Source organism: Mobula hypostoma, chromosome 9 (assembly GCF_963921235.1).
Source record: "Mobula hypostoma chromosome 9, sMobHyp1.1, whole genome shotgun sequence".
In the NCBI taxonomy this organism is placed as follows: Eukaryota; Metazoa; Chordata; class Chondrichthyes; order Myliobatiformes; family Myliobatidae; genus Mobula; species Mobula hypostoma.
In genome coordinates, this window is record NC_086105.1 from 86,820,427 (window position 1) to 86,846,767 (window position 26,341).

The 26,341-nt window shown below is 40.9% G+C and overlaps 1 protein-coding gene across 7 annotated transcripts in view; it reads right to left on the minus strand.

Annotated features, from left to right (window-relative positions):
• The window catches only part of LOC134351833 (myosin phosphatase Rho-interacting protein-like), a 313,354-nt gene that overhangs the window by 184,823 nt on the left and 102,190 nt on the right, over window positions 1-26,341 (minus strand). For all 7 annotated transcript variants that reach the window (XM_063058603.1, XM_063058608.1, XM_063058602.1 and 4 more), the window contains 2 exons: window positions 16,444-16,595; window positions 6,615-6,699 (listed from right to left, as the gene is read on the minus strand). In XM_063058603.1, the coding sequence (XP_062914673.1) occupies window positions 6,615-6,699; window positions 16,444-16,595 (237 nt within the window). The remainder of the gene's footprint in view (window positions 1-6,614; window positions 6,700-16,443; window positions 16,596-26,341) is intronic.

Sequence of the window (26,341 nt, forward strand, 5' to 3'; positions counted from 1 at the left end):
CAGGGACATTGGATGCTGCATAGATCCTCATTGCTTTGATTTTATTCTCCCTTGCAAATAAAAGGCATTGAGATCGTCTGCTAGTGAAGTGTAGCTGCCATTCACAATGTTGGGTTTTCCTTTGTAGGAATTAATGGCTGGCAAACTCTACCAGAGTTGACATGCATCTGATGTCACCTCTAACCTCTCTCAGAATTGTTTCTTGGCTCTTGAAATACCCCTCACAAGTCATACCTGGTTTTCTCATACAAACTTGGACTGCCAGATTTAAATGCCACAGATCTGGCCCTCAGCAGACTACAGCCCTCCTGGTTCATCCACCGGATTTAGTTTGGGAATGTACGGTAAGTTTTCGTAGGCACACACTCATCCACACAGGAAGACAGACAGGTGTTTTTGTGTGCAAAACTCCAGGATGGAGTGTTGCCTCACTAGTGCTAGGGTCAAAGATATCTCTAAGTGGTCACAGGATATTCTGAAAAGGGTGAGCAGCCGAGGAGATGGTGAGATTCTACAAATGCTAGAAATCTTGAGCAACGCACATAAAATGCTGGAAGAACTCAGCTGGTCTGGCCACATCTATGGAGGGAAATAACAGTCAATGTTTTGGGCTGAGACCCTTCAAAAGGCTGGGGAGATGGTGTTAGCAATTATGATGGCAAAATACAAGAGGAATTTAGACAGTCACATAAACAGGTAGGGGTGGATGGATAGAGACCATATGTAGGTAAATGGATTAGTTACAGTGTCTATAAAAAGTATTCAACCCCTTGGAAGTTTTCATACTTTATTGTTTTACAACATTGAATCACCGTTGATTTAGTTTGCCTTATTTTGACACTGTTCAACACAAAAAGTCCCTTTCATGTCGAAGTGAAAACAAGTCTCTACAAAGTGATCTAAATTAATTACAGATATAAAACACAAAATAATTGATTGCATAAGTATTCACCCCCTTCTATATAACACACTAATTCATCACTGGTGCAGCCAGCTGGTTTTAGAAGTCACGTAATTAGTTAAATGGAAATCATCAGGCGCAGTCAAGGTGTTTCATTTGATTGTAGTAAAAATACACCTGTATCTGGAAGGTCCAACTGCTGGTGAATTAATATACTGGCAAAAACTACATCATGAAGACAAAAGAACACTCCAAGCAACTCTGCAAAAAGGTATTGTAAAGCACAAGTCAGGAGATGGATTCATGAAAATTTCCAATTCACTGAATATCCTTTGGAGTACAGTCAGTCATCAAGAAATGGAAAGAATATGGCACAGCTGTAAATATGCCTAGAGCAGGCCATCCTCAAAAACTGAGCAACCGTGCAAGAAGGGGACTAGTGAAGGAGGCCACAAAGAGACCTATGACAACTCTGGAAGTTACCAGTTTCAGTGGCTGAGATGGGAGAGACTGCTCACACAATAACTGTTGCCTGGGTGCTTCACCAGTTCCAGCTTTATGGGCAAGTGGTAAAGGGGAAACCACTTTTGAAAAAAACTCACATGAAATCTCAGCTAGTTTGCCAGAAGGCTTGTGGGAGACTCTGAAGTCAGCTGGAAGAAGGTTCTTTGGTCTGATGAAACGAAAATTGAGCTTTTTCACCTTCAGACTAAACACTATGTTTGGCATGAGCCAAACACGGCACATCATCGAAAACACTTCATCCCTATCATGAAAAATGGTGGTGGTTGCAACATGCTGTGGGATGTTTCACTGCAGCAGGCCCTGGAAGGCTTGAGAAGTAGAGGTTAAAATGAATGCAGCAAAATACAGGGAAATCCTGATGCAGTCTGCAAGAGAACTGCGACTTGGGAGAAGATTTGTTTTCTAGCAAGACAATAACCCTAAGCATAAAGCCAAAGCTACACAGGAATGGCTTAAAAACAACAAAGTTAATGGCCTGGAGTGGTCAGATCAGAGTTTAGACCGCAATCCAAATGAGAATTTGTGGCTGAACTTGAAAAGGGCTGTTCACTCACAATTCCCTGCAATCTGACAGAGCTTGAGCAGTTTTGTTAAGAAAATTGGGGGGAAAACTGCATGTTCAGATGTGCAAAGCTGATAAGAGACCTATCCACCAGACTCAAGACTGTAATTACTGCCAAAGGTGCATCTACTAAATACTGATTTGAAGGGGGTGATCACTTATGCAATCAATTATTTTCCACATTATATTTGAAATTAATTTAGATCACTTTGTAGAGATCTGTTTTCATTTTGACACAAGAGAGTCTTTTTCTGTTGATCAGTGTCAAAAAAGCCAAATTAAACCTACTCTGATTCAATGTTATAAACCATGAAAACTTTCAGGAGGAGGGTGAATACTTTTTACAGGCACTGTAGATTGGCATCATGGTCAGCGTTGATGTAGTTGGCTGAGCAAATGTCCTGGCTTCAATAGAGATCTATAAGTACCCATTATGAGCCATATTAGTTCTAGCAAAAAAAAATAAGGTACCTTGCATCAGAACTTAAATTATGCAAATAATTTGCTTAATTCATGTTTACGGCCTCATGTGCAAAACTGGATTGCAAGAATGTACTGTAAGTAACATTTAAAGAAGTTATCTGTTTGGAGACGGTGGTCGCAGACGTGCATCATTCAAACTGCATTGGAGCCTCACAGACCACTGCCTCCTTTTGCCAATCACATTAACTTAAGTGACGTTCATCTGGGGATCATCGTGTATCCATAACTCACTAAACCCAATGTTGCATAATGCTCTCATCACTATTTTATTTCTTAAATTGTATTGCTTTCTTCATTCTTTGGCTTGGGTACTGTGTGAAATAGACAAACACCAAAATCAGCCTGAAGGAAGCAATCTAAACTAAGGCAGAAGCAGACCTAGGTGATGAATGGGAATACTGTACAGTGGATTTTGGCTATAGGAATACACATTGGGATCAGTACATTTTGGTCCAAATAAGCAGCTGCCCCAATTAGCTGAAGTTCAATGAAAATAGTTAAAAAGTAATAAAAAAGGACAACTACTATTTAACTGAGTAACAAATTATGTATTTAAATCAAATACATAACAAATTAGAACACTACTAATACTACTACAGCAGCACATACAAAATGCTGGAGGAACTCCACAGGTCAGGCAGCATCTATGGAAATGAATAAACTGTTGACATTTTGGGCTGAGACCCTTCTTGGGGTCCAAAGAAGGGTCTTGGCCTAAATCGTTGACTACTTATTTATTTTGATAGATGGTGTCTGACCTGCTGAGTTCCTCCAGTATTCTGTGTGCGTTGCTTTGGATTTCCAGCATCTGCAGAATTTCTCGTGGTTACAATGTTACCACAGTACTATAAAATTCTGTATTAGTTCCTAAATATTATCGGTGAAGGAATTCATCCAGTGCATACACTGCCATGTTACTTTGATTGACTAAATGAACAAAATCAGCACTGACACCAAGTGCAGATAATAGACTGCCTTCATACAATGCTTTTGGCAATTGCATCCTCCAAATCTGCAAAAGGCAGTTTTTGCCATTGTTATTTCAGGTGTCTAAGTCAATTCTAGATGATCCACATGGTTTTATTTCTTTGTGACTTTTTAATGGTTTATTACAACTGAATGGTTTGCTGGGCCTTATCACATTGCAGTAATTCTGGAGTCGTGTGAAGATTGGGAAGGGTTGATGGATTCATCCCCTACAGTATATTCAGTGGACCAGGTAGATCTTTAAATAATTGCCAATGGTTTTCATGGCCTCACTAGACTTCTTAATGACAGAATTCGGATTTATCAACATCAACATCTGCCATGGTGAGATTTCAACCTGGATCACCTGGATTGGGTGCCTGGATTATCAATCCAGTATTAAACATTTCCACCAATTTTCATTACATCTGCAAACCTCACCAATCCGTCCCAATCCAAATTACTTATATATATTACAAATGACAAAGGTCTCAGCACCTCTCATTACTGAGATCATTATGAACAGTAACGTTAATAAATGTGTAAACTGATCAGAACTACAGAGGAAGAAATGAAAATAGAGGGGGAGATAAAATCAAACTGGAATATTCTTAAGGCTTTGGAATCTAGGGCAGCTCTATGACCCTGCTACTGCTGTCCATCTCCATTCCTATCTTTGGCTGTATCTGCCTAGAGTTTAAATGTTGTCTGTCACTGCATAGGTTTGATTCCTCACTCCAAAAATGGCCTGCAGGTTAGCGGGCTGCTGTAAGTCACCCCTGTGGGTGTGTGATATGAGGTGGTCAATGGATATGAGAGAGAAAGGAGTTACAAAGAAACTGAGGATATCGGACTGATGGAAATACTCTGATGGTTGGCAAAGATCCAATGGCCCAAGTGTCCTCGTCCTATGTAACGAAGAACATAAGAAACAATAAAAGATTGTGGAATTATCAAACAAGTTGAATGGACAAGCTTCCATCAGGCAAAGTTAGCTAAAGTTTGAAAAGTGTCAAATGGTTATTTTACTTGGTAGGATGCCTATACTTTTCAACATATGTTTACAGATCACAATGCTCCTGTTCTTGATGGGAGATTTTCACAGTACCTTCAGCAATATTTATCCCTCACATTCCCCAGCTCAATTAGTCATTTTTCTAGTTCTGAGATTTTGCTGATCAATTGACTGTGAACTACTTGGAATATCTAGGGTCAAATGTGCTATATACTCTCCACATGCTTTACACATGTCCTCCCCAGGTTATGAGGAGAGTTCCAGTTCTGAGAACCATTCACAAGTTAGGAACACAGCTGCCTGGCAATATGTTTAAATAAAAACATAGGGCAACATGTAGTTAAACTATGGCATTTAACTTAACTATTCACATATGCCTCCAACAATGTTCCCATATGACAGACAATAACTGCAGCCCCAGACAGTAAATCCATCTCATTGGTCTCCCAACTACAAGTCTGTACATATGCGCTGAATAGAAGTCGAGTAGTTGCTACCTATGGAGAACCTGTAAATGCATGTTATATATATCCTGCAAACAGCCTGGCCTCACAAACTCCAAATCTGATGGAAGTTATTATTTTGCATAAGCTGAGTTAATTTTAAAATCATTTATTCAAGAGGGGAAATAAGGAGAGTCCAGGATAATTATAGGCCAGTGAGCCTCACATCAATGGTAGGGAAGCTACCAGAGAGGATACTGAGGGATAAGATTTCTGCACATTTGGAAAGTCATGGCCTGTTTAGCAACAGTCAGCATGGCTTTGTGCAGCTTTTTTGAGGTGTCCACAAGGGAGCTTGATATGAGTAAGGCAGTGGATATTTAATAACGTTCCTCAAGGTAGATTGATTCAGAGATAAAGGTGCATGAGATCGATGACAAATTGCAAGTTTGGATTGGGAGCTGGCTTGTCCAAAGAAGATTGAGAGTCAGGGTGGAAGGCTGTTAGTCTGGCTGGAGTTCTATGACCAGTGTCCTTCAACAAGGATCAATGCTGCCACTTGTTAATATTGAGGTACAGAGGGAACTTGGGATCCAGAAAAACAGTTCACTTTATGTGGCTATACAAGTAGATAAAATTGTAAAGAAGATGTATGGAATATTTGCTTTCATTAGTAGGGGTGTTAAGAGTAAGGAAGTTGCACTGCAGCTCTGTACAATTTTAGTCAGACCATGCTTGGAAGTATTGTGTGCAATTCTGATTGCCCCATTATAAGAAAGATATGGAGACTGTGGAAAGGGTGACGTAGTCGTTAACTAGGATGCTGCCTAGTTTAGAGGGTATAAGATATAAGACTGGACAAACTTGGGCTGATCTCCCTAGAGCACTGAAGGCTGAGGGGAGTGATGATGATGTTTTTAATGCATTGATAAGGTCGGTAATCAGAACCATTTCCCCAGGGTAGAAATTATCAACACCAGAGGATATGTATTCTGCCCTCATTCAAGAGTTTCCCATTTTCTCAAGCTACAGAGATAGGTAACTCCATAGTTATAGATGAAGGCAGCTTTATTATTCACCAATGTGTTACAATACGTGTTACAAGTAGCTGGTGTAAAAAGACAGCACTTTTCCGCGTTCTTATGAAAGGCAGATTCAAATATTGATTGAAATTCCTTCAACTTCTAACAAGAGCTTTTAAATGAAATGTACAAATGATATAAAATGGCCGACCTGACGACAAAAGCAAATTGCTTAACAATGCAATAATGAATAATCAACAACAGCTGTGAATGCACAAGTAAGCAGTGAAATCTAGTAATTAGAAATAAAATAACAATCCAAATCAGGAAGGACATAACAACATGTATTTAAGATTAGTGGGGGAAAGTATAATGGCGATGTGAGGGACAAGTTTTTTTAAATGCAGGTGTTAGTTGGTGGCAAGAATGGCTTACCAGGGGTAGTGGAGTTCAAGCAGCTTTTAGATAAACACATTAAGGGTTTGGAGGGATATGGATTATACATAGGAGAAAGACATTCAGTATAAATTGGCATGAAAATCAGCAAAACATCTTGGGCTGAAAGGACTGTTCAGTGCTGTACTATTCTATTAATTTAAAATAAGAGTGATACAGAATAACAAGGATAAATTCCATCAAGTACCATGTTCATCTGGCATATGTTCTCCTACATATTGTCTTCCCAAATTTTCTTTACCTGAAATGTAAGAGGTTCTACTTTCCGTTTCTTCTTTTGATTCTGTTTATTGGTGTGTGGATACACAATCAGTGTTTCAAACCAGCTGAAAGAAGATGCAGGAGAGCGTTAGATTTAACAATTGTTTATACCTTAGGATTTTATTAATAACAAATTGGAATTTGTTCATATTAAATATAAAGCACAAAATACAGTATTTTGTGCCTATGCAAGTGGTTAGGATAGATAATTTTTAAAAAACTATAATGCAGTACAACACATAATGTTAATACTCATATTAATTTGACACCTAATCATGAATGTATCAAATTTCTACTGCTTGGTTTCCAATAGGTATATAAATAAGGTTTACCATCTTAGGAATTAATATTGCAAAGGTTCAGAGTAAATTTATCAAAAGTGCATATATGTCACCATACAAAACCCTGAGATTCACTTTCTTGCAAGTGGTGCGAGTCCTGAGCCCCCTGTACCTTCTTCCTGATGACAGCTACAAGCAACGTCTCTGAAGATGGATACTGCTCTCCTGCGATATACTGCTCTCCTGCGATAAGGAAGCTGAGGCACTGCCATGCTTTCTTCGTAATTGCACTTACGAACGGGCCCAGGACAGGTCCTCTGAAATAATGACATCGAGGAATTTAAAGTTGCTGACCCTCTCCACCTTTGATCTTCTGATGAGGACTGGCTCATGGATTTCTAGTTCTGGATTGAAGTCAATAATCAGCTCTTTAATCTTGCTGACATTGTTGTCAGCCAGATTTTCAATCTTCCTCCTATATGCTGATTCGTCACCACCTTTGATTCAGCCCACAACAATGGTATCATCAACAGGCTTGAATATGGCATTGGAGCCATACAGTCATAAGCGTAAAGCAAGTAGAGCAGAGGGCTATGCACACAGCCTTGCGATGCACTTGTGCTGATGGAGATCATGGAGATATTGCCAATCCGAACTGTCTGGGGTCTGCAAGTGAGGAAATCCAGGATCCAATTGCACAAGAAGGTATTGAGGCCAAGGTCTTGAAGCTTATTGATTAGTTTTGAGGGGATGTTGGTATCAAATGCTCGAGTTGTAGTCAATAAAGAGCATCCTGATGTATGCATCTTTGCTGTCCAGATGTTCCAGTGTCGAGTGAAGAGTAAATGAGAAGTCATCTGCTGTGGACCTGTTGTTCCAGTAGACAAATTGAAGCAGATCCAAGTCACCTTTTAGGCTGGAGCTGAAAAGTTTCATCACTGAACTCTCAAAGCACTTCATCACTGTGGATGCAAGTGCCGCTGGACGATAGTCATTGAAGCCGGTGGGTACCACACACTGCTGAAGCAAGAGGTTAAAGATCTCAGTGAACACTCCAGCAAGTTAGTGCCTGGCCAGGTACTCTGTCTGGGCTGGATGCTTTTTATGGGTACGCCCTCCTGAAGGCTGCTTACATATCTTCCTCAGAGACTGAAATCACAGGATTATCGGGGTTGCAGGAGTTTATGAAGGTTCTTCCGTGGTTTGACTGTCAAAGCGAGCATAGAAGGCATTGAAGTGAAGTGCTGTCGTCACCCATGTTTTCACAAACAACATAGCGAAAGATGAAGTACAAAAGGGCACAAACTTTGGTTATATCAACTTGTTTTTAAATTTAAATGTTCAGATCACAGACAGCAAAATGAATCTTTATTTAGTCTTTGACTAGATGTAACTCATTTATTTCATCAACCTATAATATTTTCAGCCGCTGAGAATCACGCTGCCTAGATTACAAACTAAACATACTTTGTATTCAATTGTCGCACTCGCACTTCAGCTTAAAATTTGTGCATTCCAAGTCTCACTCCAGGGACTTCAACACATATATCTGAGTGAACACATCAGCGCAAGACTTGGGAAATTCTGTGCTGAAAGAATTAACATCAGCTGATTTGCTAAATTGTGGCCATCTCTCCTGCATGGGTGGATGGCAACATTACTCAGACTAGAGTTGTTTTTCCTTGTATCTCACTAATGTTTAGCTCACTATCAACATCACAAAAACTCAGCTTCTGATCTTTATCGTGTTGCTGCCTGTGAGGCTTTGCTGTCTTCAAAATGACTTCCCTATTCTTCTGTTAATAAGTGACAGCACCTCAAAAAGTACGTAACTGTAAAAAATTATTTGGGATGAATCAAAGCTAGAAAAGGTGTATAAATACAATTTTTTTCTTTATTTCTCAAATGACAGGGTACAAAATGAATTTAAAACAATGCTTTTCCACTTGCACCAATTGTGTCTTTATTCTCTGCTATACTCTTTTAAGTACTTTGTTTATATTTCAAGATCTGACAAACTAGGAATCAAAACACATAACAGTAATTGTTAAGACTGCAATTTCACTCAGATATAGGATTAGTGCAGATAAATGGTACTCAGTAGAAGGTCAGCCCCGCTCTGACAGTATGGTGAAATACAAGGGGACAAATACTGTAGTCTATTCCTATTTCCTTTGATGTTCTTAAACAAGATCAAGAAATGTCACAGAATCTTGTAAATCCTCTCCATGTTTAACAGAGAAAATAATCTAAGCACAGAAATCTTTGGTAAATACAGAGCTCATTAAGCGATCCAAAATGTATTAGAACAGTAATGTCCAGCTTCAAGTTAGAGATAGAGATAGCGAATATATTGAACAAAAATGATTCAGGATCAACCCTTAAAAAGGAGTTGGATGAATATGTTTGGTGATAGAGAACTGTTAAGCATTGTAGAAGTATTAATTGCATGCATGTTTATTTATTCAGGAAAATAATGAATGATAGAATTTAGTACAGGTTGAGTACCCCCTTATCCCAAAATGATTGGGGCTGGAAATGTTTCAGATTTTGGATTTTGGAATATATTAATGAGATAGCTTGGGATCATCATAATTTCTGACTCTGAATTTATGTGCTACCGGTAAGCAATCCTTGTCTTATAGTCATTCATCACATATATGTACTTCCAACAGCAAGAATTATCATGTACCATTAATATAATGATAGTATAATGTGTGCAAGGTAACAAAAACAGCACAGCAGCATCAGGAGAATACCCGAATCAGCTGTCAAACACCAACAAACAACGGCAGGCTTTCAGTCAATACCGACAATGCCATGTTCTGACTAAAAGGTTACAAAGTCAAAGTACATTTATTATTAAGGAATGTATAAATTATACAACCTTGAGATTTGTTTGCTCAAAGGCAGCCACAAAGCAAGAAACTTGAAGAATCCAATTTTAATAAGAGAAAGACCAAAACCACCCTACTGAGAAAGAGGGGAGAAAACATGTACACGTCATGCAAACAACAACATCCAAACCAAATCGAGTCCTTAGACCCACTGCCTGGAATAGCCAGAGTAGACCCAAGACTCAATCTCAGTTCATCATATTTGTGGGCAAAAACAGCATGAAACTCACAGCCGCCAGAGCAGTTCACAGCCTCGGCGCTGCAGAGAGAGGAGCGAAATCAGCCCAACCCTTGCCTCCAGCCCCGACACTCGGGTCTTCCAGTCTGTCAGACCAGCGTTTAAATTGTCCAAACACCGGGGAGTACCTCATACTAGAACCCAGATCCTGATGACACAGTTGGGCTGCACAGCCCAAAGCCACTCTCGATCTCACCAAATCAGCTCAGTGCTTGGAGCGATCCAACCTTGCACGTGGGTTAGGCGTACGGTCATCGAACCTCTTCCACATCAACTCCTCTCCAAATCACCAACAGTGATACCAACTCTATCTGTGACCCCATGAACACGCTTTGTGATGCACCCACACGGCCCATTCTACAAATCAGCTTCACTTCTGCTTGCTTCTTCATTGTTTATGGTGATAGTTTACTAGAGTTTACTTCAGAAAAGGTGTTGTTAATAAAGTTTTTAGTCAAATTTCTCGCCTTTCCAACTATCAGAGAACTGTTGCTCACGTTCGGTAGTGCAATCTTAAACCGGAAAATGCCAAAAAAAAATCACAGTACACTGCATTTGTATTTGACCTTTTTTGAGCATCGTAGACTCGTTCTGGTGATCAGCAAACTCTTTAAAAATTTAATGCTGTGCCTTTTCTTAAATTTCTTCAACCTGCCTGCTGAATTTTCACATTTACCTTCAATTTTCAGTTATCATGATAGATCTTTGCTTGTTTCATGATCAGCACACCACTAAGTGGGATATGTTGACAATGCTGACAATACACAATTAAGATCTTCATTTTTCACTGTATGCAATTTTTCAATAACTTATATTCACTACCATCAGTGGTGCGCATCGCCGAGAATTTTACATTTGTGACATCATGTAAGCACTCCAAAAAATTCACATTTTGTAATTTCGGATTCAAATGCTTGTTTGCATTAAACTCACCCTGTAGTTTCAACTAGGAATGATAATGTGCTCCGAAACTTTAGTTGCAAAATTTTGACAAATCAAAATGGCAAAAGTAGCTACAAGGATAGGGTCATTGGGCCATTCAGGCAACTTCTTCGAACAATACCCCTTGAGAAACTAACTAACTGGTCATGTGTACTGAGGCAGTATTAATTAACAGATGCAGCTCTACCTACTAAGTCTTTCCAACATCCTCTGAATTTTATTTTAAAATGAAAGATGTTGTTTTAATACATAGAAAATTCTGAGGGAGTCAGGCCCAAAGGAATAGTTCAGACAAGAGTTTACCCATTTAAGGCAGATAATGAGGATAATTTTTTTTTCTCCCAGAAGGTTCAGTGTTTATGGAACTTTCCAGAGAACCACAGAAGCCACAAATGATTGAATATACTATATGCAAATATAGATTTTGGTTAATTAACTCAATTACTGGGAAGAGGTAGGGAAGTGGAAATGAGACAATGCCCAGATCAGCTATGTTCTTGTTGAATGCCAGAGCAGGCTTGCGGGCCCATTTAGGCTACTCATTATACCATAATCTTCATTATATCATAATCTAGCAGTCTGTTCAACCATGCATACAGGCTTTAAAAAAGTCTAAATGTCAATAAAATTGAAGCCATATAGCGCAAGATATCGCTAAAGATGAAGAGAGACTTAATCTCAGGGTAGAATGTAACAGCAAAAGGTAAAGTGCTGGAAATACCAACAATGTAAAAGGAACGGCCCTGGGATCTTCAGGACGGCGTGGATATGTTCAAAGTAAACCTATGGCACAGTGGACATCTGTTTTCTCGACACCAGCTCTAAGACCACAGGCTCGTCTCAGCTTGACTTTACTCCCTACATACTCACAACTGGTCTGTGTTACTTTACACTTGGCTAAATTGTTCTATTTATGTAGTTCAATGTGATCAGAGCAACACAGACACACAATGCTGGAGGAACTCCGCAGGCCAGGCAGCATCTATGGGAAAAAAGTACAGTCGACGTTTCTGTATTTTTGAATAACCAAAAATAAGGGGTTAGAGAAGTAATTATACAGACAATATAGTAGTCATGAAACACAATGGCTGTTAATTCTTAGATATTCCGAGAGGGTTATGGAAATAAATCAGATACTTCAACCTTGTGGCAAATAAAGCACAATAGATATTTGGATTGATTCAGTGCTTCCGCGACACCTAGGGGAGACTCGAGTAGCAGCAGAACTCTCAATGGATATGACTAAATATTCTCGTTTCAGCCCGATACAGCTAAAAAGCACAACTGCTTCCTAGGTCAGTACAGTCAACAAAGATGTCTTAATGTGTTTAAACGAACTATCACTGTCGGAAACAGTACTGATTGTGGACGGATGCGTCCTCGTAGGATTCCACGTGGCTGCAGGTCAGGGATACAAATGCATTTAAAGAAACGGGGTTTTAAACTCCCAATACCGACTATCTTGCTGGCAAATGTGCAGTCTCTGGTGAATAAAATCGATGATCTCAGAGATAGGGTACTGAATCAGAGGGACATTACGATCACGTGTGTTTCACGGAATCCTGGTTAACCCCTTCCATCCCAGATGCAGCGATTCAGATTGATGGGTTTACTATACACCGTCAGGATAGATCAATAGAGTCTTTCAAAAGCAGAGGTGCAGGAGTATGCCTCATGATCAATTCTTCTTGGTGCACAAATATATCAGTGCTGTCCCAATTCTGCTGACCAGATCTGGAATATCTAGCAGTTACATACAGTCCTTTTCACCTACTGCGGGAGTTCTCCAGGATCATTTTGGTAGCAGTATACATTCCACCTCAGGGCAATGTCAATCAGGCTTTAGATGATCTGAGTAATGGGATCAACATGCATGAAACAGCGCACTCTAACACCTCCTCCATCGTTTTGGGAGATTTTAACTGGACCAGTCTGAAAAAAATCACTAAGCAATTACCATCAACAGATCACTCGCAATAGGAGAGGAAACAACACACGGGGCCATTGTTTACACCACAATCAAGAATGCCTACCGTGCTATTCCACACCCTCACTTCGGGAAGTCTGATCACCTAGCTGTACTTCTACTCCATGAGTATAGGCAGAGACTGAAGACTGCAGCACCAGTAGTGAGGACCAAGAAGGTATGGACAAGGGAAGCACAGGAGTGCCTACAGGACTGCTTTGAATTAATGAACTGGACTGTATTCAGGGATTCATCTTCGAACCTGGATGAGTATGCTGCAGTTGTTACCGACTTCATTAAAACCTGTGTGGATGAGTGTGTGCCTACAAAGACTTACTGTACATTCCCAAACCAAAAGCCGTGAATGAACCAGGAGGTACATCGTCTGCAGAAGGCTAGAACTGTGGCATTAAAGTCTGACAACCCAGGCTTTAACCAGGTATGATTTGTGGAGGGCTATTTCAAGGGCGAAGAGACAATTTTGAATGAGGGTAGAGGTGACAGTGGATGTACAACAACTCTGGCAGGGTTTGCAAGACATTATTTCCTACAAAGCAAAACCCAATAGCATGAATGGCAGTGATGCTTCACTACCAGATGAAAACAACGCCTTCTATGCCCACTTTGAAAGGGACAATATAACCACAGCTGTGAAGATCCCTGCTGCACCTCATGACCCTATGATCTCTGTCTCAGAGGCCGGTGTTAGGCTGTCTTTAAAGAAAGTGAACCCTCGCAAGGCAAAAGGTCCTGATGGAATACTTGGTAAGTCTCTGAAAACCTGTGCCAACCAACTGGAGGGAGTATCCAGGGATATTATCAACCTCTCACTGCTACGGGCAGAGGTTCCCACTTGCTTCAAAAAGGCAACAATTATACCAGTGCCAAAGAAGAATAATATCAGCTGCCTTAATGACTATCGCCTGGTAGCACTCACATCTATAGTGATGAAATGCTTTGAGAGGTTGGTTATGACTAGACTGAACTGCCTCAGCAAGAACCTGGACCCATTACAATTTGCCAATCACCACAATAGGTCAACGGCAGATGCAATCTCAGTGGCTCTTCACACAGCTTTAGACCACCTGGACAACACAAACACCTATGTCAAGATGCTGTTCATCGACTATAGCTCAGCATTTAATACCATCATTCCCACAATCCTGATTGAGAAGTTGCAGAACCTGGGCCTCTGTACCCCCCTCTGCAATTGGATCCCTTCTTAACTGGAAGACCACAATCTGTGGATTGGTGATAACATATCCTCCTTGCTGATGATCAACACTGGTGCACCTTGGGTGTGTGCTTAGCACACTGCTCTACTCTCCATATACCCATGACTGTGTGGTTAGGCATATTTCAAATACCATCTATAAATTTGCTGATGATACAGCTAATGTTGGTAGAATCTCAGATGATGACGAGAGGGCGTACAGGAGTGAGATATGCCAGCTAATGGAGTGGTGTCACAGCAACAACATGGCACTCAACATCAGTAAGACGAAAGAGCTGACTGTGGCCTTCTGGAAGGGTAAAACGAAGGAACATGTACCAATCCTCATAGAGAGATCAGAAGTGGAGAGAGTGAGCAGTTTCAAGTTCCTGGGTGTCAAGATCTCTGAGGATCAAACCTGGTCCTAACATGCAGGTATAAAGAAGGCAAGACAGCGATTATACTTCATTAGGAAAAGACTTGGTATGTCAACAAACACATTCAAAAACTTCTATAGATGTACCGTGGACAGCATTCTGTTAGGCTGCATCACTGTCTGGTATGGGGGGTGCCTACTGCACGGGACCGAAAGAAGCTGCAGAGGGTTGCAAATTTAGTCAGCTTCATCTCGGGCACTAGCCTACAAAGTACCCAGAACATCTTCGGGGAGCAATGTCTCAGAAAGGCAGCATCCATTATTAAAGACCTCCAGCACCCAGGGCATGCCCTTTTCTCACTTACCATCAGGTAGGAGATACAGAAGCCTGAAGCCACACACTCAGCGATTCAGAAACAGCTTCTTCCCCTCTGCCATCCGATTCCTAATTGGACGTTGAACCCTTGGACACTACCTCACTTTTTTAATATATATCATTCCCATTTTTTGCATGATTTTTTAATCTATTCAATATACGTATACCGTAACTGATTTATTTATTTATTATTATTATTATTTTATTTTGGTTTTTTCCTTCTATATTATGTATTGAATTGAACTGCTGCTGCTAAGTTAACAAATTTCACGACACATGCCGTTGATTATAAACCTGATTCAGATTCTGAGCTCTGGTTCAAGTTAAACTTTGTCTGCAAAGGAAGGTGATATTGGTTCAACCATCTCAAAACTTGCAGGAAAGGGACCTTCCCACAAATATTGTTCAAAGCCTATAGTGATCCACGAGTAAGATGACACAAAGTAGCAGGTGACTACTGTTTTAAGCATGACTGCACTGTCAGATTCAGCTCAAAGTGTATCATCAAGTTAGCTGATAGTACTACAGTGGTTGGCCTCATCAGCAAAAGTGATCAGCTAACATACAGAAAGGAGGTTCAGAGCTTTATCAAATGAGAACAACAACCTGAGACTCAATGTGAACAAGATGATTGTGAACTTCAGTAAAGTATAGATCAGCCACTCTCCAATGCACGTCGTGGAGAGACTGAAGGGCACAAAGTTCCTTGGAGTGTACATAACAGACGATTTAACCTGTACCTACAACAGCACCTCATTAGTCAAGATGGCACAGCAGCATCTACACTTTAAGGAGTCTGAGATGCACAAGACTCCCCACCCACATTCTAACAACTTTCTATAGGAGCACCATCGAGAGTGTCCTGTCTGGCTATATCATTGTGTGGTGCAGAGGCTGTAAGGCATTGGACCACAAGACCCTCCAGAGGACAGTTAAAAGCACTAAAAGGATCACCAAGGTCTCCCTGCCCTTTATTTGTGGCATTTGCTAGGAGCATTGCAGATGAAAGGCTCAAAACATGGTTGAGGATCCCCACAACCCATGCCACAATCTCTTTAACACACTACCGTCAGGAAGGAGGTACAAATGTATCAGGACTAGGACTGTTCGGCTGGGTAACAGCTTCTTCCCCCAGGCTGTGAGACTAATGAATGCCCTGCCACTACCGAGTCTTGTCAGCAAGCTGTTTACTGTGCTGCATACAATTTGAATTATATTTTATTAACTTATTTATGGCAATATTTTAATTTGCGTTCTATGTGTGTTATGTTTTGTGGGTGCACCATGGTCTGGAGGAACATTATTTTGTTTGTTTGCATACATGTACAGTCAAGATTACCATAAACTTGAACTTGAAAATGGAATCAAAGATCTATCTGCCAACTAGCTCATTCGGAGATCAAACAAGAGAAAATCTGCAGATGCTGGAAATCCAAGCAGCACACAAAGGCTGAAACCTTCAGTCACAATTACAAACAACACATCATATCTGAACATGGAATACCAGAAACAACACTCACCCATTGATGGTCTCTTTGCTTTCTGCACGAATGAAGTACTGTTTTTCTGGTGTTATGATACACACAGAGTTCTTCTGAGATGTCTTACTCTCTCCATCAGTAACATCAGTAGAGAGATTCATATTGATGGTACCTTGCGGAAGAGTGGTGGGCTGTTTAAAGCAAAAAGAATACTGAGCATATTTTTCTGAGTATTTTTATGGTTTTACTTAAAAACAAACCACATTAAAACTATATTTCAATTGTTGGCAAATAGTTGTCATTTTTATCATTTTATACAGCCAAGTCAATTGTCTACTTCAAATCTTAGACAAATCAAAGGCACTCATATATTTAATATATATTTATATATCTTCCACGTTGTGAAAGATTTGATATTCATCTGGAATTAATCCTTTTCCTAAAAATTAATGCTTGCATGTTTATTATCTTACTGTGAATTGGTCCACCATTCTTGTCTTTAGTGGGCTATTCTTCTCCCCCCACCATTCACCTGCCTCCAACACCCCCAAGTAAAATCCAACTAAAACTCTGCTGTCTGATGTTTTGTCTATCCAACACGTGTACATTACTCTCATTAGTCGCTTATCCATCGACAATTCAGTTTAAAAAATCTCAACCACAAACTTATCCCTTCAAACTTTTGTGCCTCGCATCTTTCAACACTCTGTATAATCAATTTTTAAACATTGATCATATCAACTTCTCTAGATCGGTGTCAATGTTTATCTGGTCACATGCATTGGGATATTTTCTGTATTTTTACTGGGCGTCTCGAGAAACATGGCTGGTTAGCTCCTCACTAACAAGCCAATGGACTCAGCGGTGAGAAGACCACCTTTCTTGAACTGTGTATGTCTAGGGTCCATATAACATGGGTCCCACTAGACCGGGGGAGCCAGGATGCTTCCACCATTCGCACCCCAATCCGAGCGAATACTGTATAAATGCTACACACATCAAAGTTGCTGGTGAACGTAGCAAGCCAGGCAGCATCTCTAGGAAGAGGTACAGTCAACGTTTCAGGCCGAGACCCTTCATCAGGAACTTTGATGTGTGTTGCTTGAATTTCCAGCATCTGCAGAATTCCTCGTGTTTACTGTTTCAATGCTGCCCACTTGCAATTACCTGTCGGTGAGGAATAACAGATCATCCACTGCACAGAATTATAAGGAAAGTGTATTTACAAATTTCAGCTTTATCGAGCAGTTAGTAAGAAAAAGAAAATAAAAAAATAAATAGGGCCCATTATAGTTAACCCAGTCCATATGTGTATACGTTGGAGCTCATCTTGAAGTCAATCTGCATGAAAGCACACACCACTGAAGGTCTCTCAAAATCCATTTCAAACAAATGGGCTCTGCTACAGGAGTATTGGTCCTTCCCCTTGAAGCAATTCACCTGCACAAAGCACCTTGTGCAATAGGGACAGCATCCTCAGCCACCTTCCCTCCTGTCTTATAGTTTTCACCCAAAAGATCCTGACTCACATCAGTGTCCATCACATGCTAAAAGCAGAACTGACTGCTCTCACAGAACTGCTAAAATGAAATACCTAGAGCAGAGCAGTAAAAATCTTAACCAGGGTGTTACAATAAATAGATAAAAGGTGTTGAAATCAGCTTCACATTCTCTATATCCTGTAATTCCTAGTGCTGATATAAAGCCATTGCTCACGTAACTAACATTTTAGAACAGGGATGAGGAGGAATTGCTTTAGCCAGAGGGTGGTAAATCTGGGAAATTCATTACCGCAGATGACTGTGGAGACCAAGTCATTATGTATATTTAAAGTGGAGATTGATAGGTTCCTGTTTAGTAAGAGTGTCAAAGCTTACAGTGAAAAGGGAGGAGAATGGGTTGAGAGGGAAAATAAATCACTCTTGATCAAATAGACTTAATGGGCTGAATGCTGTGGTTGTATTGTAACCCCCACACGTATAATTGTACAACTAGTCTGTCTGTGCTGACCTATTCTTGCTTTGTCTTGAATACAGACACTATGCGCAGGTGGCATCTCATTATCTGAACACACTTTGCTATTTTTATGATTGTGTTTAGTACCATACATCCCAAAATTTTGAACCCTCAGTACAAATAATGTGAGGTCCAGCCATTTATAAAACATGGAAGTCAATAGGATGGTCTGAAACTTAAAATGTATATTCAAAACCTTCTGTTACTCTCACTCCCTCTACCATCAGTTGGAGGCCATCTGTTATCTGATTGATGTTCAGCTATTGGAAATGGCCTGTTGCTCCTTGACAGCCAGTATTGCAAGGTTCAGTTGATCCTGGTTGCCTCTTTGTAACGAATGAATGTTATCACACATTCTTCTGGATATATTTTCATCATATGAGTGCAGGAACCATGACTGCATCTTTCTCAGCTGTATATCTTTCTGCCAGCACTAGTCTGACCAAATTTATCAAGGCTACTCTGGTGTGCATGAGATTGGGGGTAGTAACATTAAGATTCAATGTTACATAAATTTTCAAATAAACAATACTGAATGCAATACAGACACAAACATATGGGTCTAGAAATCTGTCATAGCCTGAAGTTGCCATTTCCCCAACTTCAAAGTTCAATATTGGACTTGAGTGCGCTCAAATATGACAAAAGTTAAAACTCAGAGGGACGACATTGTACTCCATAGAGTCACAGAGCACTACAGCACAGAAACAGGTCCTTTGGCCCATCTAGTCCATGCTAAACTATTTTCTGCTTACTCCCATTGACCTGCACCTGAACCATAACCGTTCATATCCCTCTTGTCCATGTAACTTATCTAAACTCATCTTAAATAAATGGTGAAATTGAACCCACAGTCACCATTTCCTCTTGTTCCACACTTCCACTATCCTCTGAGTGAAGTTGTTCCCACGCAGATTCCCAGTAAATGTTTCACCTTTCATTTTTAACTCATGATGACATGGCTCCATCGGATAGAATCAGCTAGCACCAAAGCTGATTTGTGCCCCAAAGTCAGATTCGTTCTCACTGAAATTTGTTGTTTTGTGTCCACAGTACAATGCACAACAAAATTATTATGAATTACAAATATAAATACTGCAAAGTAACAAGGGAGTATTTATGGACAACATGAAAATCTGATGGCAGAGAGGAAGAAGCTGTCTACCATACATTTGCAGAAATTTACAAGTCTTTGGTGACATACCAGACCTCTTCAAGTGAATGAAGTAGAGCTGCTGGCGTGCTTTGTTCGAGATTATATCAATATGTTTGATCTATGATCGATCTTCTGAGACGCTGTAACCATGGAGTTTTGGGCATCCATGAAACCATTTTGAAAATGTGGGTCACTTTTAAAATACTTAAATGAAACTTTCTCAAATGTTGAGGTCTACTTGAATTTATTATCTGGTGACCAGTTATCACACGATGCACGAAATTTCAAACTGAAAAGAAATATGTTTTTCCAGCCCAGCTTCAAATTCAGAGGAAGTGTTCATCAAGCAAATTTTTTGATGCAATGACACATTTTCCAAAATGTTTCCCATATTTTGATCATCCCCCATTACTGGGGTCTGTCTTCTATGAATCCTGGCCACAACCTTGCATCATCTGCTTTCTGAGGCAGCATGCTAATCAAACAGGCAAACCTTTAACAGGAAGCAAAGGGAAAATTTCAAATGAGATGCTGCTATTAAATTCAAGGCATTTACAAATCTGATGGTTGTTTGAACTCAGAAACTCTTGCTGCCTCCCAGCAAATCTCATAAAATCAAAATTTTTCTTGAGCTTTTTTAATTCAGTTGGTGGTCAAATATAACAGATTAAGTTTGGCAAAATCCTTAGAAAACTGGCCTAGTGAAGGCAATCACTGAATTATTCCAGTTACAAAGGCAAATGATTTCAATGGCTACAGGTTTCATTGTAGTTGTAAACATCTTGAGTTTATAACAGAAGTGGCGGATATAATTTTCTGCTGTCCCGATTGCAATATTTTAAGCAAATGCAAGGACGTTGTCAAGTCAGGAAACAGATATTTTTTGGAACATCTGGGTAAACAAGCTTAATAATAACAGGAAAGTAAATATGTCACAAGGACTCTTATTATACTGACATCTGGGACCCACACAGAAACCCTCAGCTGGGTATTCTCACATCCGCCCAGTTCTTTCCCACATTCACACCATGAGAGTGGCATTCCTTACATAGGCTTAAGGATTGTAAAAAAAAATCTTGTACATCCAGTATATTTCACCTCAGAACATGTCCATGTTTTTCACCTCCCATGCAGTTATTTATAGTGAGAGACATGAGAGACTGCAGATACTGGAAATCTGAAACAACTCACACAAATGCTGGAGGAACTCAACAAGTCAGGCAGCATCTATGGAGGGATGGATACATAGTCAATGTTTCAGGCCAAGATCCTTCAATTATTACTAATTAATACTAACGAAGATTCTCAGGCCAAAACGTTATCTGTGCATTACAGTTCATAACTGCTGTCTGACCTGCTGAGCTCCTCCAGCACTTTGTATGTGTTGCTTCAATTATTTAGAGTCACTATTTTAATGCAGGTAAATATTGAAGATTAAGAATCAATTTCAGCTGTGAAAGTAAAGTTCAAAGCTCACAGTAAAGTTATTTATCAGAGGACATATTTGTTGCCATATACCACTAAAAGATTCATTTTCTTACAGGCATTTACACGATTTTATGAATAGCTATACGTAAACTTACAAAGATTGACAAGCAATGTGCAAATAAAAATGATATTGAGAACACGAGTTAGACAGAGTCCTTAAAGGTGAATCTGTAGGTTATAAAGTCAGTTGTAGTGATGAATAAAGTTACTCATGCCAGTTCAGGAGCCTGATGGTTGCAGGGTAATAACAGTTCCTGAACCTGCTGGTGTAGGACCCAAGGCTTTGTATCTCCTGTCCAATAGTAGTAGTGAGAAGAGAGCATGGCCTGGATGGTAGGGGTCTTTGATGATGGACGCTGTTTTTGTAACGGGAGCGCTCCATGTAAATATACTCAATGGTGAGAGGACTTTACCTGCAATGAACTGGGCTGTATCCACCACTTTCTGTAATTTTTTCCATTCCTGAGTATTGGTGTTTCCATACAAAGTTGAGATGCAACCACCTAGGATACTCTCTACATCAAGAAGTTTGTCGAAGTTTTAGATGACATGCCGAATGTCTACAAAATTCTAAGAAAGTACAAGCACTGCTGTCTTCTTTATGATGACACCTATGTGTTGGTCTCTGATATGACAATGCAGGAATTTAAAGCTACTTCCAATCCCCGAATGAGAACTGGCTTATGGACCTCCATCTTCTTCCTCCTATAGTCAATAATCAGTTCTTTGGTTTGTTGAGTGAGAGGTTGTTGTTTTGACACCATGCAAACAGATTTTTAATCTCCAAATTCATCACTGCCTTTTATTCGACCAATGACAACCTTAAAACTGGCATGGCAGCTATACTTAGCTGCACTTTCATAAATATAAAGTGAGTAAAGGAGGAGGTCAGCACACAGCCCTGCAGTGTTCCTATGTTAATGGTGAGTGTGGAAGAGATGCCGCTGCCAATCTGTACTGACTGGGATTTGTCAGTGACAAAATCAAACATCCAGTTGCACAGGGTGTCACCTAGGGCTGTGTAGTGATGAGCTGAGGAAATAATAGTATTGAATATTCAGCTGTAGACAGTGAAGAGTATCCTGTTACAGGTGTCCCTGCTTTTCGAACGTTCACTTTACGAAACCTCGCTGTTACGAAAGACCTACATTAGTTACCTATTTTCGCTAACAGAAGGCGTTTTCACTGTTACGAATAAAGGCAGCGTGCGCCCCGAGCAGCCAAGCTCCTCCCCCGGAACTGCATTCTCGCCGACATTGCTTAAACACGTGCCTGTGAGCAGCCGTTAGCAAGATGAGTTCTACAGTATTGGAAAATCCTAAAAGAGCTCGTAAGGGTGTTACACTTAGTGTAAAACTAGACATAATTAAGCATTTCGATCGTGGTGAACGAAGTAAGGACAACGTGAGTTTGGCTTGTGGAAGCTGACGCAGATGATATTGAAGAGGTTTTGGCATCCCATGACCAAGAACCGATAGATGAAGAGCTGATGCAATTGGAAGAGGAAAGGATAACAATCAAAACCGAATGCAGTAGAAAACAGACCAAAAGTGAAGTCGTCCAGTAACTGAATGTGAAGCAACTGCATGAGATTTTTGCTGCAATTATTGCAGAAAAGCACGACTTTAATTTCGAAAGGGTATGTCGGTTTAGGGCATATTTGCAAGATGGTTTGAGTGCTTACAAAGAACTGTATGATAGAAAAATGCGCGAGGCTAAGCAGTCAAACATACTGTCGTTGTTCAAGCCTTCCACATCAGCTACAGCAATGACGAACCTCGACCTTCGACATCGAGGCAGGCAGACATAGAGGAAGATGACCTGCCTGCCCTGATGGAAACAGATGACAAGATGGCACCCCAGTGACCGATATATTGCCGCGGAGAATGCAGCGGTAGCCAGGACGCACCCAGCACATAGAAACATAGAAAATAGGTGCAGGAGTAGGCCATTCGGCCCTTCGAGCCTGCACCGCCATTTATTATGATCATGGCTGATCATCCAACTCAGAACCCCGCCCCAGCCTTCCCTCCATACCCCCTGACCCCTGTAGCCACAAGGGCCATATCTAACTCCCTCTTAAACATAGCCAATGAACTGGCCTCAACAGTTTCCTGTGGCAGAGAATTCCACAGATTCACCAGTCTCTGTGTGAAGAAGTTTTTCCTAATCTCGGTCCTAAAAGGCTTCCCCTCTATCCTCAAACTGTGGCCCCTCGTTCTGGACTTCCCCAACATCGGGAACAATCTTCCTGCATCTAGCCTGTCCAATCCCTTTAGGATCTTATACGTTTCAATCAGATCCCCCCTCAATCTTCTAAATTCCAACGAGTACAAGCCCAGTTCATCCAGTCTTTCTTCATATGAAAGTCCTGCCATCCCAGGAATCAATCTGGTGAACCTTCTTTGTACTCCCTCTATGGCAAAGATGTCTTTCCTCAGATTAGGGGACCAAAACTGCACACAATACTCCAGGTGTGGTCTCACCAAGGCCTTGTACAACTGCAGTAGTACCTCCCTGCTCCTGTACTCGAATCCTCTCGCTATAAATGCCAGCATACCATTCGCCTTTTTCACCGCCTGCTGTACCTGCAAGCCCACTTTCAATGACTGGTGTATAATGACACCCAGGTCTCGTTGCACCTCCCCTTTTCCTAATCGGCCACCATTCAGATAATAATCTGTTTTCCTATTTTTGCCACCAAAGTGGATAACTTCACATTTATCCACATTAAATTGCATCTGCCATGAGTTTGCCCACTCACCCAACCTATCCAAGTCACCCTGCATCCTCTTAGCATCCTCCTCACTGCTAACACTGCCACCCAGCTTCGTGTCATCCGCAAACTTGGAGATGCTGCATTTAATTCCCTCATCCAAGTCATTAATATATAATGTAAACAACTGGGGTCCCAGCACTGAGCCTTGCGGTACCCCACTAGTCACCGCCTGCCATTCTGAAAAGGTCCCGTTTATTCCCACTCTTTGCTTCCTGTCTGCTAACCAATTCTCCACCCACACCAATACCTTACCCCCAATACCGTGTGCTTTAAGTTTGCACACTAATCTCCTGTGTGGGACCTTGTCAAAAGCCTTTTGAAAATCCAAATATACCACATCCACTGGTTCTCCCCGATCCACTCACTAGTTACATCCTCAAAAAATTCTATGAGATTCGTCAGACATGATTTTCCTTTCACAAATCCATGCTGACTTTGTCCGATCATTTCACTGCTTTCCAAATGTGCTGTTATCACATCTTTGATAACTGACTCCAGCAGTTTCCCCACCACCGACGTTAGGCTAACCGGTCTATAATTCCCCGGTTTCTCTCTCCCTCCTTTTTTAAAAAGTGGGGTTACATTAGCCACCCTCCAATCCTCAGGAACTAGTCCAGAATCTAAAGAGTTTTGAAAAATTATCACTAATGCATCCACTATTTCTTGGGCTACTTCCTTAAGCACTCTAGGATGCAGACCATCTGGCCCTGGGGATTTATCTGCCTTCAATCCCTTCAATTTACCTAACACCACTTCCCTACTAACATGTATTTCACTCAGTTCCTCCATCTCACTGGACCCCCTGTCCCTTACTATTTCTGGAAGATTATTTATGTCCTCCTTAGTGAAGACAGAACCAAAGTAATTATTCAATTGGTCTGCCATGTCCTTGCTCCCCATAATCAATTCACCTGTTTCTGTCTGCAGGGGACCTACATTTGTCTTTACCAGTCTTTTCCTTTTTACATATCTATAAAAGCTTTTACAGTCCGTTTTTATGTTCCCCGCCAGTTTTCTCTCATAATCTTTTTTCCCCTTCCTAATTAAGCCCTTTGTCCTCCTCTGCTGAACTCTGAATTTCTCCCAGTCCTCAGGTGAGCCACTTTCTCTGGCTAATTTGTATGCTTCTTCTTTGGAATTGATACTATCCCTAATTTCTCTTGTCAGCCACGGGTGCACTACCTTCCTTGATTTATTCTTTTGCCAAACTGGGATGAACAATTGTTGTAGTTCATCCATGCAACCTTCAAATGCTTGCCATTGCATATCCACCGTCAATCCTTTAAGTGTCATTTGCCAGTCTATCTTAGCTAATTCACGTCTCATACCTTCAAAGTTACCCCTCTTTAAGTTCAGAACCTTTGTTTCTGAATTAACTATGTCACTCTCCATCTTAATGAAGAATTCCACCATATTATGGTCACTCTTACCCAAGGGGCCTCTCACGACAAGATCGCTAATTAACCCTTCCTCATTGCTCAAAACCCAGTCCAGAATAGCCCGCTCTCTAGTTGGTTCCTCGACATGTTGGTTCAAAAAACCATCCCGCATACATTCCAAGAAATCCTCTTCCTCAGCACCTTTACCAATTTGGTTCACCCAGTCTACGTGTAGATTGAAGTCACCCATTATAACTGCTGTTCCTTTATTGCACACATTTCTAATTTCCTGTTTAATACCATCTCTGACCTCACTACTACTGTTAGGTGGCCTGTACACAACTCCCATCAGCGTCTTCTGCCCCTTAGTGTTACGCAGCTCTACCCATATCGATTCCACATCTTCCCGGCTTATGTCCTTCCTTTCTATTGCATTAATCTCTTCTTTAACCAGCAACGCCACCCCACCTCCCCTTCCTTCATGTCTATCCCTCCTGAATATTGAATATCCCTGAACGTTGAGCTCCCATCCCTGGTCACCCTGGAGCCATGTCTCTGTGATCCCAACTATATCATAATCATTAATAACAATCTGCTCTTTCAATTCATCCACCTTATTACGAATGCTCCTTGCATTGACACATAAAGCCTTCAGGCGCTCTTTTACAACTCTCTTAGCCCTTATACAATTATGTTGAAAAGTGGCCCTTTTTAATGCTTGCCCTGGATTTGTCGGCCTGCCACTTTTACTTTTCTCCTTTGTACTTTTTGCTTCTACGCTCACTTTACACCCCTCTGTCTCTCTGCACTGGTTCCCATCCCTCTGTTGTGAACTAACCTCCTCACGCCTAGCCTCTTTAATTTGATTCCCACCCCCCAACCATTCTAGTTTAAAGTCACCTCAGTAGCCCCCGCTAATCTCCCTACCAGGATATTGGTCCCCCTAGGATTCAAGTGTAACCCGTCCTTTTTGTACAGGTCACGCCTGCGCCAAAAGAGGTCCCAATGATCCAAAAACTTGAATCCCTGCCCCCTGCTCCAATCCCTCAGCCACACATTTATCCTCCACCTCATCGCATTCCTACTCTCACTGTCGCGTGGCACAGGCAGTAATCCCGA